The sequence below is a fragment of the Pelmatolapia mariae genome, linkage group LG13 (assembly GCF_036321145.2).
Source record: "Pelmatolapia mariae isolate MD_Pm_ZW linkage group LG13, Pm_UMD_F_2, whole genome shotgun sequence".
Taxonomy (NCBI): domain Eukaryota; kingdom Metazoa; phylum Chordata; class Actinopteri; order Cichliformes; family Cichlidae; genus Pelmatolapia; species Pelmatolapia mariae.
The window spans coordinates 4,481,579-4,494,193 of NC_086238.1; the positions used below are offsets into that span (position 1 = coordinate 4,481,579).

The 12,615-nt window shown below is 40.2% G+C and overlaps 1 protein-coding gene across 1 annotated transcript in view; it reads left to right on the top strand.

Annotated features, from left to right (window-relative positions):
• lrpprc (leucine-rich pentatricopeptide repeat containing) overlaps positions 1 to 12,615 on the top strand; it is a 59,590-nt gene that overhangs the window by 2,430 nt on the left and 44,545 nt on the right. Inside the window, exons 6-15 of the mRNA XM_063491467.1 lie at positions 75 to 161; positions 290 to 416; positions 1,297 to 1,441; positions 1,588 to 1,742; positions 2,074 to 2,179; positions 2,360 to 2,467; positions 9,064 to 9,182; positions 9,323 to 9,413; positions 10,396 to 10,465; positions 12,437 to 12,464. Coding sequence (XP_063347537.1) covers positions 75 to 161; positions 290 to 416; positions 1,297 to 1,441; positions 1,588 to 1,742; positions 2,074 to 2,179; positions 2,360 to 2,467; positions 9,064 to 9,182; positions 9,323 to 9,413; positions 10,396 to 10,465; positions 12,437 to 12,464 — 1,036 coding nt within the window. The remainder of the gene's footprint in view (positions 1 to 74; positions 162 to 289; positions 417 to 1,296; positions 1,442 to 1,587; positions 1,743 to 2,073; positions 2,180 to 2,359; positions 2,468 to 9,063; positions 9,183 to 9,322; positions 9,414 to 10,395; positions 10,466 to 12,436; positions 12,465 to 12,615) is intronic.

A 12,615-nucleotide genomic window follows, 5' to 3' on the forward strand; every position in this document is an offset into this window, starting at 1 on the left:
ATTACTTGTTGTGTTGCTTGCTTTTTTTTTTCTTCTCATTTTAATGTTGATGTAATGCTTTTCGGCTTTCTCAGCACTATATTGGGTTTCATGAAGAGTAAAGACTTGCCCATCACTGAAGCTGTGTTCAGCTCGTTGGTGACAGGTCATGCTCGTGCAGGGTAAGTGTCAGTACTTTTTTATTTATCTATTTTTTTTTTTTTTACATACTGAATTTAATATCACATAACAAATGCTATAATTGAAGGAATTTGGATTTAAATAAGCTGTCATCTTTATTACTCCTCAGTGACATCGAGAGTGCTAAGAACATCTTGTCTGTGATGCATGGAGCAGGAATTGAACCGGGTCCTGACACTTATGTGTCGCTGTTGAACGCATATGCTGAGAAGGGCGATCTGGAAAACATGAAAAAGGTGTGTGCATTCATTGTGTGTAGTGCCACCTAAGGGTTGAAGGTGTAGGTGCATTTAAGCGTGCAGCTTTTGAACTGCTTGCCACTTTTTTAGCTTATCTGGTGAAGGTATGCTGAGCTTGTGTGATGCGAGGTCTCCAACAGTCTATCCAAAACTCAAAAGAGTCAGTACAGTCCAAATTTAAATTTTCAGATAAGGATCACTTAATGGGTGATCATGGTCAGTTGCTACTCTTGCTTTATTTATGTACTTCACATATTACAGTAACCTTTGAATTATGAGCTGGATGAGCTACTGTGTCACTGACATTGTGGTTAAAAATATAACATATAATTGTATTTGCAAACCTAGTGCAAACCACATTTGATGATTTTTATTTTTTTTTCTGTCTCACTGCATTTTTGGCCATGTTGTATATCGTGAGTAAGTTGAGGCAGGGATTTTACCAGCAAAATGTTCTGTTTTGAGTCTTTTCAGGCATTTGCATGGGTCATCGTAGACCAGCCTGATAAAGTTTGTTAAATGGATTATTGATTTAAATTGTCCATTACATCTGAGCGGCTACCACAGTGAATTAATCTGTTAAAACAAACATGCCCCCCTAGGGGGCACAAACATATGAAAAATGGGTTTGGCTAATAATTATATTGCTAACTGTATAATAAATTTTACTTTGTCTTAAATAAATCATTCATCTGTCTAGTAATAATGCTGTTTAAAGTCAGACATGTCAGGTTGCCAAATAATTGAGATATATATATAAATTTTGATTTTCAGACAAAATTTTATAAAAGTTATCAGAAGAATTTTAGATTTTCAAGGTTGCTTACTCAGTTTTATACCCCTCCTCTCTCTTCCTTATTAATTTGCTTTCTTTCAGACTCTGGAGGCGGCAGAGAGTGCAGACTGCAGTCTGATGGACCGGGACATCATGCAGGTCATCTTCACGCTGGCCAAGTCCAAACACCAGCAGCACATCCCAGAGATGGTCGAGCGCTTGAGGCATGAGAGGGGTTACGTTCCAGGTACACATTAATGTGACGTGTTTTACAGCACTCACTTTAGTTTTATGAAAGTAAAATCATAAAAATAAATACAATTTAGTCAAAGTCTCGACTTAAAGAAATTGGGAGCTGTTATACAAATTGTGTGTGTGTTGTTGTTCTTGCAGATGCCATGAACTTGTGTCTGAGCCTGATAACTCAGGGACAGGAGGACACAGCTTTTCACATCTTGAAGACGTTTCCCACACTGCAGTCTGATAACTCAAGTGACTCTGCCAACCTGGGCAACTTCTTCCTCCGACATTGCATCAACATGGATACGGTACTCAGGCTCTGGTCTCTTTAAGAGACAAAGACACAGGATCAGACCATATTTTAGAGGAGGGGTGTCAAACATATGGCTGATATAATAAAGACTTTCTCCCTGCCCATTCATACTACACCAAAGTACTTAAGTAATAGATATTCAATTAATGACAGAAAAATTCCTAAAATTCACTTGACATCAAACTCGGCTGTTTATCCCTGATATCCCTGGTCAGTTCTTTTTAGCAGTTGACTGTTAGCTGGCATTGATTTTCAAACTGGATGCAGTGTTTGTAACATTAATAACAATTTAAATTACATTTTTGTTTCCTATATTTGGACTCCAGTCTCTGGAGAAGATCATCTCCTTCTGCAAAGAGCTCCAAGAGTCAAATATGCACACATCACCACTCAGCTTCACTCTGTCCTGCGCCCTGGAGGCCAAGAAAACTGGTACGGCACATGCTTTCACTTACATGCATCTGCTTACTCACAGATATATTTATTTGCTACTGATGCATGCACACTCGCCAATTTACTTGCATGTGGTCAATTGTAAGCAAAACATAAGTTTGCCAGTTATAGCCAGTAATATATCAAGTAATTAATTAACTTTTTTACATGTTTTTGCAGGTACTTCTTTAGAGCTGATGAAATTATTTAAAGAGGAGAAGTTGCCCGTAAGGCCTCACTTCTTCTGGCCCCTTCTCACTCAGCACGACAAAGACAAGAACATAGCTGGTACACACACACACACACACACACACACTTTTACTACTACCTTTGTGATGATTAAACCTGATTCAAACCATAACCTCAGGATCAAATCGTACCCACTAAAACAGCCTTTTAAAGACTTTTTGGAAAGTCAAGACCAGCTAAAATTTTGCCCCTCCCTAAGATACTCATACAACTTTGATTTTGAAACATTGTCATATTGATGAGGTCCATTTGACTTTATTTTACATCCTGATTAATTGCTGTAGAAGCTAAACATGTCTTCATGTGTTAATGTTATGTTTTTTTTATGAATTATTGCTCATGTGCTTGTAATCTGTGCCATCACTTGGAAGCCAATAACTTGACAGAAACCATTAGATCTTGTAGCTAAACAAGCCGCTTTACCTGATGCGAGCAATCTTGTGTGTATGAGAACCTAACAGGTGCTATAAAGCCTTGTAAAAAAAGGAAAACTGACCTACCAGCTGTTTTTAATACACGTAATATGAAATAGGTTTTTGGTGAATGTCATATTAGCAGTTTTTGAACATGTTTTTCTTTTCTTTTTTTTCTGTGGTGCAGAGGGGATTATGACTTCCTCTGTACCAGAAAGAGCTTTTAAAAGAGTTTCCCTTAAATATTAATGACTCACAGAGTGGTCCAACTGGGACAGGTTTCACTTGGCTGGGGCAGTCAAGGGCGAAGAGGTCTGATCCTTGCATGACAGAGTCGGAGCAGGCATAGACGAGACAAGCGCACACAGAAACACCTACTCACAAATCCACGCGGGTTTCTCTAGAGAGTTCTTGGAATAGATAGCAAATTTTAGAAGATGTACACACTTTGCATTTGTTCCGGATCCTAAAGAAATCTTGACTTTCAGGAAGTGCAGAGGCAAATGAACATTGTATTTTTAGCTCATCTGGCTGAAGGACCGATGAGCTTATGCCATGGCGAAGCTTCTGTCCGCACATCACAAGAATTGCTACTTTTCCTTCAGCATTGCTCATAATTTAATCAAACTTGCACACATTGGTCACCTGATGGGTCTTTTGGCATTTTACAGGAAATAACTGGTGAAATGAGCCAGAAGAGCTACTACGTCATTAACGTTTTGGTTTTTATCAGGTTTCTGGAACTCTAAACACTTTTAGACCTGTTGTGTAAGTCTTTGAAATAATCTTTGGTATGTGCTTCTAGCAGTGTTGCAAAAAGACACCATGCATATAAAAGCGAACACTACATCAACTGCACAGAAGCAGTCTGAATGAATGGTTGGACTTCTGCATCTCCCTCATGCTCATACAGACCCACATAGATGGATGCACAGACCTCTCGGATGCATCGAGGGGTCAGAGGTCATTTTGCTTCAGTCGTTTCCTCCAATCATTTGTCTAACTCAACTTGTTTTTCAGTCCAGATGTTTTTCCGATTCCCTCCAGTACTCCTTTTCCACTGAAGTGTTATGCTGATGCCCTGTGGGGGCATGGGGCTAAATTTAGATTATGAGAGCAATCTTTGCTTTATTTCTTTCCAGGATAATAATCAAATGGGGACTTTTTTTTTTCTCCTGAGCAAAAAAAGCAGTAGCAGTAGCTGGTTGTATGAAATTAACACATAAATGGAGCCATTACATCAATTCATGTAATTTATTTCTGCAAAGTATTCTGGACAATAATGAGCAGGGTAGGTAAAAAAGTATATTTCATAGCATATTATTTTGTACTCTTGGACAACAATGAGCTAATGCGTGATATAACATAGAAAATGTGACGGCTGCCAGAATATTTACAAGAGCAGCTTTTTTAAAAAAGCTGTTTCTTTCATGTCAGAACAAGCTTGACAAATAATTTCATTTTTAACTTTTAAACTTTACTCACCTGGAGCTTTTGACAGGTACTATTTATGTTGAATCTGAAATGTGGCACAGCCCCCCCCCCCCCTTTTTTTTTTCTTTCTTTCTTTCACTGGGCACGTTACTTTTGCTGGACTCTTGTCTGACACTCGGTGGAAAACTTTTTTGGGTTTTTGCCTCTTAATATAGTTTAATGGCTCAGCAGATGCATTTTATGGGAATATTTCTGTCCACAATTTATGTCTCGTTTGAAGGAAAATAATTAGTTTCTTTCTCTTGTCTTTGTCGGCTATGGGCTTGTGGGGGAAATCGTCTCACTGACAGATAGCTGGCATCTGGCGACTTGTCAAAATTCATAACTCATTAGTGAATGTGCTCTGTCAAATGTGTTCAGCAGCCGCTCGGTTTTTAAGTGCTTTATTTATGCTGAACCCTGGGTCTCTCTTTGGGGTTTTTTAGAGCGATTAATAAATGATGTATTTTTCAACTGTCAGCCAATTGACAGCATTTGAACTGGCAGGGAGTAGAAACCGGTTACGCCGGTGTGGCGATGCTGCAGATTGGCTTCTCCGTGTGGTCGAGACAGATTCGCAGTTTGAATGGTGAGATGTCTCGGCGGCTAGCTTGACAGCATGAACAAGTGGACTAGACAGGAGTTTAAACATGCACAACCACACACACAGACACTTACTCTAGCTTAAATTCTCTGACCGCACAGTCTCGAAGCCACACAGACACATCGGACAGCATCCATTTAGGTATCACAGAAGGAGAAAGGAGGAAGAACGGAAGGAAGGAAAACGGAGAAACTTCACTCTCACTCACACACTCGCTTGTTTGTGATGGTGTTAGCCTCAACGCTCATGAATGATGCAACTTCTCTTTTCTTTCCCCCCTTTCGCTCTCCTGCTGGTCTCTCTCACACACTCATTGGTTGTTGGAGGTGTGTTTGTGTGTGTATTGAAAGTTGGAAGTGGAGAGGGCGGGCTTTCGAAGACCAGTGCAGGTGATGTGACTGATGCAGAGTGACTTGATTTCATGTAAATGTAAGGGCTCTGAGGGAATTCACTTTGGATTACGCGCCCCACTGTGCACGGCCTATGAAATATTAAGCGCCGTGTCACTTTTTGTCCACAGGTGTCACTAGCAGGCAGAGAGGCCGGAGCTGTGGAATTGAAGGCGGGCAGTGGCGGGGGATGGGGTAGAAATAAGGAAAGAAGGAGGGGGGGGAAATTTCCCTCTACATTTTGATTAGGTGTGGATTTGGCGGGTTTGGAAAAAGCATATGTTTGGCCATATATGCCACCTGCCGGCAGCTAGTCGATGCTTGTCAGTCCTCGCAACGCAAAGCGCTCTTATCACATCTGACATGGAGGAGCAAGAAAAGGGAGCGGGAGGGGAAACTGTAGAGGAAGGTGGTGTTTCTGGCCTTGTTTGTTTGAGAGTCGGGGTGATGAGGTAAAGGCTCCCTTCTCTGCTTTTGCCCCTTACCTGATTTTGTTTACGTCCTCTGTGGGAAGCAGACTTTTCTGTCAGATAGTTAGCACATTCACAGCCTGACCCTGAACTTAATTCTGATTTAAAATGTGGCGGGAGAGCCGAGTATCATCTTGATTAAAGGAAAGAAAAGGAAGGGTGAAATTGCAGCTCTTGATGTCTCACAAAATAGACATTTTCTTATGTTTTTAAACATAACCTGCCCTTGCCTTGCAGCAACAATGTCTACCTTTAGAGAGTCATGGACACGGAGAGACAGATGGTGTTAGGGGGGAAGAGAGCAGAGGGGGAAGTGACAGGTACTCATGTCCAAGGACAAGAGGAGATGACAGCGACCAGTTCACTCCACTCCTCTCCTCCTCTCTTTTCTCCATCCTCACTTCTCGTCTGTGACAGTTAACCTGAAGACATGAATCTGATGATGATATCTTGTGACCACTGCCATGCTTAACTCACTACTTTGATACTTCTTGCCTGGATGGTATGTCAGTCTTAATGCTGACCAACCTAGAGAGGTCTCCCCTCTTCTCAGTTGTCCTCTGTGCCAAATCTGTCTTTAAATTGTTCAGACAGGGAGGAAAGAAGAAAGAGGCTTTCACATTATTATGTATTCTGGAGTGAAAAGACAAAAGAGAGAGTTGTATAAATGACACTACATATTATCAGGCATTATTTAGCGTTGTAGCTTAACTGTTTTACTAATTTATTCGTAGTTAACAGTTTTGACAGATGAGACAAAGGCACTGGTTCTGTATTTACTATATTGACATTACTTAGATATAGTGCTGTGCAAAAGTCACCCCTCTTTTCTTTACATTTTGCTAGGGATATAGTAAAACGTGCAAATATACATGGAAGGCAAAAACATTCTGTACAATTCTAAGAAGCTTGAAAGTCAATATTTTAATAGATAGTATTGGATTGTGGATCAAAATCTGATGATATCCATCAGATTTTGGCAAGATCTCCAACACCAACGCCAAAATTCAGCCCCAAACCATCACAGAGCCTTCATCTTGGTTTATAGATATACCTACTGATGATGATTTGAGCCTCCCATTGCATTTGTCTTCCACTTCCACTCCCAGTTTCCTCAATTGTTTTTAAAGTACACACTGCACACCTTGTCTAGTTCTTGGCTAATAGCTCTTTGGGAATCACTTTATTGGTGCAAAAAAAAAAAATTCCTAAAGATATGGTTTTAAAATCCGTTCTTTACCAAGTTATTGGTGATGTGTAGGCACAACACTAGTTCATCCCTTGAAATGGGTGTAATTTTAAGGATGAGTGATTCTTAGTTCAGTTTAAAGTAGCTTTACAGTGAAAAGGAGTGAGAAAGCAGCCAATGTTCAAACAAAAACTTTTAAAAGATCTTCAGAGAGCTTGGAGAACTATTTCTTAAGACCACTTTAAAAATTCTAAGAAAGTCTGGCTCCCTGGAAGTAAAATATAAAGAAATTAAGACTTTTGCACAGTATTGCATGCATAACCCCCCTTTTTTTAAAAAATAAAGAAAGAAAGAAATTTTTAATAACTAGTATTATTCATAGGCTTGCTTCTTAGTTAACTCAATTCAAGCCTTTAAATAAAACCGAAGAAGAAACAACCTGAAGTTCAGAGGAATTAAAGCTTTTGGTTAGAGTTGATTGTGGGGATGAAAGCACACAAATCTGCTCGACTGACCGAAGAAAAGTGCTGACGGTCATGAAAGCTCATGTGTGGAAGCTGAAAAACGTGAGAGAACCTGTCCATTTATATACTTCCAGCTATCCATTCACTTGTTTTCAGCTCCTCTTGCTCTCTGTGAAATTGATTATGGATTATTCAGGAGGACAGAAGGTGCTCCCTGTTTTCTTTCATAAAAAAAGAGTTGGATGAAAGCGATTAGGGGGTAAGAATGGAGGGATGGGCAGCAGAGTGGATGGATCCTCCATTGAGAAGAAAGGAGAAGATCGTCTGTTTACTTTAACTTGAAAGCAGGTAGATGGATAGTGAGAGGGGAAGATGAATGAGTGAAATGGAGGGCGGAGAAGGGTGGATGGATGGAGTGGTTCAGGTAGCCCTACCTGGGGTAATGCACCCCAGCGGCAGGTTTTAATGGCATATAAAAGCCCAGGACTCATCTTTTATTCAGCTGAAAAGAGGCTGCCAGGTGAACACATACGTCCCATTAGGATGCAGAAACACAGATATGTGTGTGTGTTTGTTTTAGTACCTGAGTGCAGCTTAAATACACACAGCATCTTAAGGTATGTCAACTCAAGGAAGCACTTTAGGATAGTTTTCAGAAGTCCACTTGGGAGCAAGGTGTATAAGCACTTGATGTGCTTATGCGTAGCAAGTATAGTACCATAGATGGATTATTTCTGTCCTTGTACCAAATTGTAACACTTAATAAGAGCATACACACACACACACAGACGTGTATATGTGCTCATTTAGGCCCATTTCCTTTGTGGGCATGCTCCCAGAAATATGCAAAGTGCTCCAAAGCTGCTTGCATATGTGCACACACAAACATGAAGACGCTTAAAGGCGTGTTAAACATGCGAATGGCTGTTCCATATGCATGTGACTGTTTTTGGCCTCTTTCCCTGGAGCAGGACCTCCAGTTTCTGCTGGAGAACAGGGTGAGGGTGCAAGAGTCCACTTCAGGGCAACTGCATGTTTATGCACACGCACTCACTCGTCTGAGGTAGATCGTGAAAGAGCCATTTGCACTTTGTTGATGAAAAGAAGAGTGGATTTAATGGTTTTTCGTCAGACCTGTGCACAAATATGAGAAAAGGAAAGCATGTATAAAAGTTCTTAATTTCACCCTTTCAGTCACATTAACTTCAAGGCCTTTCATATTCTATAATGAATTTGTCATTAGAATCTGAATGATAGCCAAGCTGGTGTAAAAAAATTAAGATTATCATTTATAATGGTGCAAATAACAACATTGCTTTTAAATTTGTGTGTTTGAGACTTTTCTTCTGATTTTTAAACTGATTATATTCTGGTTTAGGGGTACTTGTTTGATGGTAGCATCCTAGATTCTAGGAATGAGTGATTTTCAAACAATATTTAACTGAGTACCTTCAGAATTCAAAGGAACCTCTGATAGAAGCATTGATCTATTTTTGTCTTTTTTCTCTTTTTATTCTGTTGTTTCATTAAAAAAAACAACAACTCTTAGTTGCTTCTTTCACTACACAACATAAATGCATCCATCTGGGTGAATAAAGGCAGATTTTTCTTACTTATTACTTGTGTGTTGTAGGTGTTGTAGAGGTGATGAAAGGCATGCAGGATCTCGATGTTTCCCCTGATGTCGAGACTTTATCCAACTACATCCTCCCTGTGTTCCCCAGCATTGATGCAGCTCGACAAGCCCTCAAGGTAATCCATAAATCTGTGTGAGGCTTTTTGTTTTGTTTTTGCTTTTCATGTGAGCAGTTTTCATTTAAAATGTTCATCCTGATTTAAAGTTGTCTGGGATTATTATTTATTTATTTATTTTTTACTTTTTTGGTCTTCAGGATGCAGGCATCTCTACGGAGTCGGAGGGCTTTTTATGCTCAGAGATGCGCTTGGTGGCTGTGACCGACCTGGCCAAACTCTACACTCTGTGTAAGTACACACTCTCTTATTCAGTCTAAAGAATCTCTGCAGCATTTTTTGCACTTTGCCTGCAGGCTAATTGGCCCAGCATTAACACACACACACATTTGCCCACTTGCTTCTCGGTGCTCATCAGGCCTTTTAAGAGATTAGTTTGTGTGAATATGTAAGAAGCGAGAACGAGAGGCGCCTCAACTGGCAGAGGAATGGGATAGAGATGGCCGCTAAATAATGGATGACCCTTCCTGTTTTCTCTTTCTTCTGTTTTTAGTCTCTAGCATCCACCACTCATTTTCACAGGCAGCAGTTGGGTTTCCTTCATTTGTATTCCCCAGTGAATTTATTTCCTTTTTTCCTTTTTTTGACCTCACGTGAAGAAAGTTTTACAGATTCTTTAACCCTCACATATCTTCCTAGAAATGGTGCTGGGGCTTATCTGCTGCCAGCGTTATGTATTGCCTTTTTGTGTGCAAAAAAATTGTCTTGGCAGAATAGTTACAAACCTTTCTGGGGTCAGAAAACAATTTTGACCCACCATGTCTGCATGCTTAAATGCATTGAGTTACTGCTATGTGATTGGCATAGTGGTGTTTCTTCCAGTTAATAATGGCAGGTGAACGTAGAAGTCTTCACACAGTCAATGTGTCATCAGTGTTACACTTCGACATTGCCTTTTACGCAGCATTTGGGACGGTAGCTTCTGGCTCATTACTGGAATAGCATTACTTCTAATCACATTCCCTGTTTGCAGGGGTTTATGCAGACTGGTGAGGGTGGAATAACTATCACATTACAGCTTTAAACAAAGCTTTGAATTTAAGCTTTCTCCTGAACTATGCTGAAAATGTGCTGAAAGCCTTGCATGTTAGATTATTGATTAGTTGAATTGCAAGGCCACCAATCCCAATCTTAAACTTCATTGCAGGGTTCCAGAAGGTGAATCGGTTTGTCGCTTTCTTTCCTGTAATCATGATTTGTCTTCTCTTTCCAGTGTCGGATCCTTCCTTCCCCTCGCTGGACCTCGGTGTTTTCCGCAGCAGCCTCGTTCTGGGCTTCAAAAAGTGAGTCATTAGCCTGCCGTCCTTTCATGTGTTTACATGTTCCCCATCACTTTATATTCCATATTTCTCCATATTTCGCCCCCAAACTCCTCACTGGTGTTTGAGGGAGGCCTGTAGCTATGTGGAGGTCACTGCAGCATATGCTATGAATATGACATGTGCAGCTGATCACACCATCTACAGTGTCTGTGCTTCAGCAGCTGCGGGGAAAAACACTACCACACACACATGCATGCACACACACAAAAGATATACATGGATGCCTCATGCATATGGAGCTCGCCATCCCTTAGCTCTTGCCTCAAAGCACCGTGGGAGATATGTAAATTAGCAGATGCCCAACACTGTCGCTCAAACCCAGACCCCCATACTGGTCTCTGGTTGTCTCACCCTTAAACACACACACAGACACACACACACAGACTTAGCCTTAGGACCCGGGTCTGACCCACAGGCTTTCTTGAAGGGATGTTTATGAATATTTACAGTTTAGCACTACACACCCACACAAAAACACTCCAGCCCTGAGTGAGGCTGGAGGTGAGTCAAAGAGAAAAGTGCTGACTTGTCTGCTGGGACCAAAGTTATTTCTTCCACTAAGCCAGGATACGCTCAGTTGAGCTTAAATTTGAGCTTTTTAATTCAGCTGGTAGTTTCTTTGTTGTAGTGCATGCTAACTAACAAAAGGGAAAAAGTTATGTTGATTATTCTCAGGAATCCATCATTTAAAAAACAAAACAATGCCATAGTTTGAGCTTGGCAGCATAGTTTTTACTTTAAGGACTAGAATTAGAGCAAAATGCCATTTATTTTTTTTAAAGGTAAAAATTTATTCAGAAGCTTTATAATAAAAATGTAGTAAAAATAATACGATTTTTCGACAAACTTTAAATCGATATGTTTCTCTACATATGTGTCATTTCCATTTTAACTCGCAGTATCCACTTTTGTTTTTATTTTATCTCCAGAGCTTTTTATTTGCTTTTCTCTCATTGCACACACACATACACACACACACACACACTCTCTCACCGTTCTGATAGTTAGGTTGGCTGACAGGGTCATAATTGGGCTTGTCACTTGGGGACCGTGTGTGTCTGTGTGTGCATGTGTGTATTTGCGAACGCCGTGTCATCGCTGTGTAAGACCTGCTCCTGTCAAAGACAAGGTCAGGGGATAATTTAATCATTAAAGACCTCTTCTCCCCTCCTCTCATCACCCACTTTCTCCTCCTTTCCGCCAACTAGCTGACAACGCCAGAAATGTCACACATTGTCATCATTTAGCCTGTGTGCATGTGTGTGACTTTGTGTTTCACCGTGTCTTTTGTGGTTTTTCCAGGCTTTTATACTGCCGTCTCTCCTCTCGTGTACAGTGAGGTTGAGAATGTCAAATTACAAAATCTGTCGCTCTTTCTCGGTGTATTGTGCCACACTGTCAATTCAGAAGCTACGGGAACATGACACTGTCTGTGTTACGATTACTTGATATCAAATGTCATATCACGTGTTGTTAGAATAAAAGTTACGTCATTTATTAAGTCCTTAATGCAAAACGTCTCGCTCAAAGATGTATCATTGTAGTTCATGAAGAACTGGATTTTTCTCATTTTGGGGGGAAAATGTAGCAAAATGTACAGAATTTGTTTTTCTTTAAAGGTATGAAAATTTATTTTTGCTGCTTTAAATATTATATAGTGTTTTAACCTAATACTTTTTTTTAGTGTGGTATTAAGGGAGGCTGTTAAACACTAGTAGCTTAAAACCGTTATATATTAACACAAAGATATTAGGAGAAAATAAGCTGGTGACGCATTTCAGGTAGTAAAGATGGCCTTTTATATTTAAAGTATAGCCTATGCTTGCTTATGACCAAACTGTACAGCAACTCTGAGAAGTTGGAGTCTTGTTGACCTGCTGGTGTTTTGTGCTGACTGGGTACTCATGTCTTGTCCTCTACTGCCCCCTGCAGGTCTACTGATGTGGAGAGCATGGTGAAGGTAAGAGGTCAACATGCCCACGCGGGCTGTAAAGAGTGATATAGAAGTACAACAGAGAGGTTTAGAAGGAGTTTATCAGTGGCTATGTTAGAACAAACAAGTGCAAATAAAAAGAAGCATTCTTTAAACTTGACACAAGTTTAATGAGACA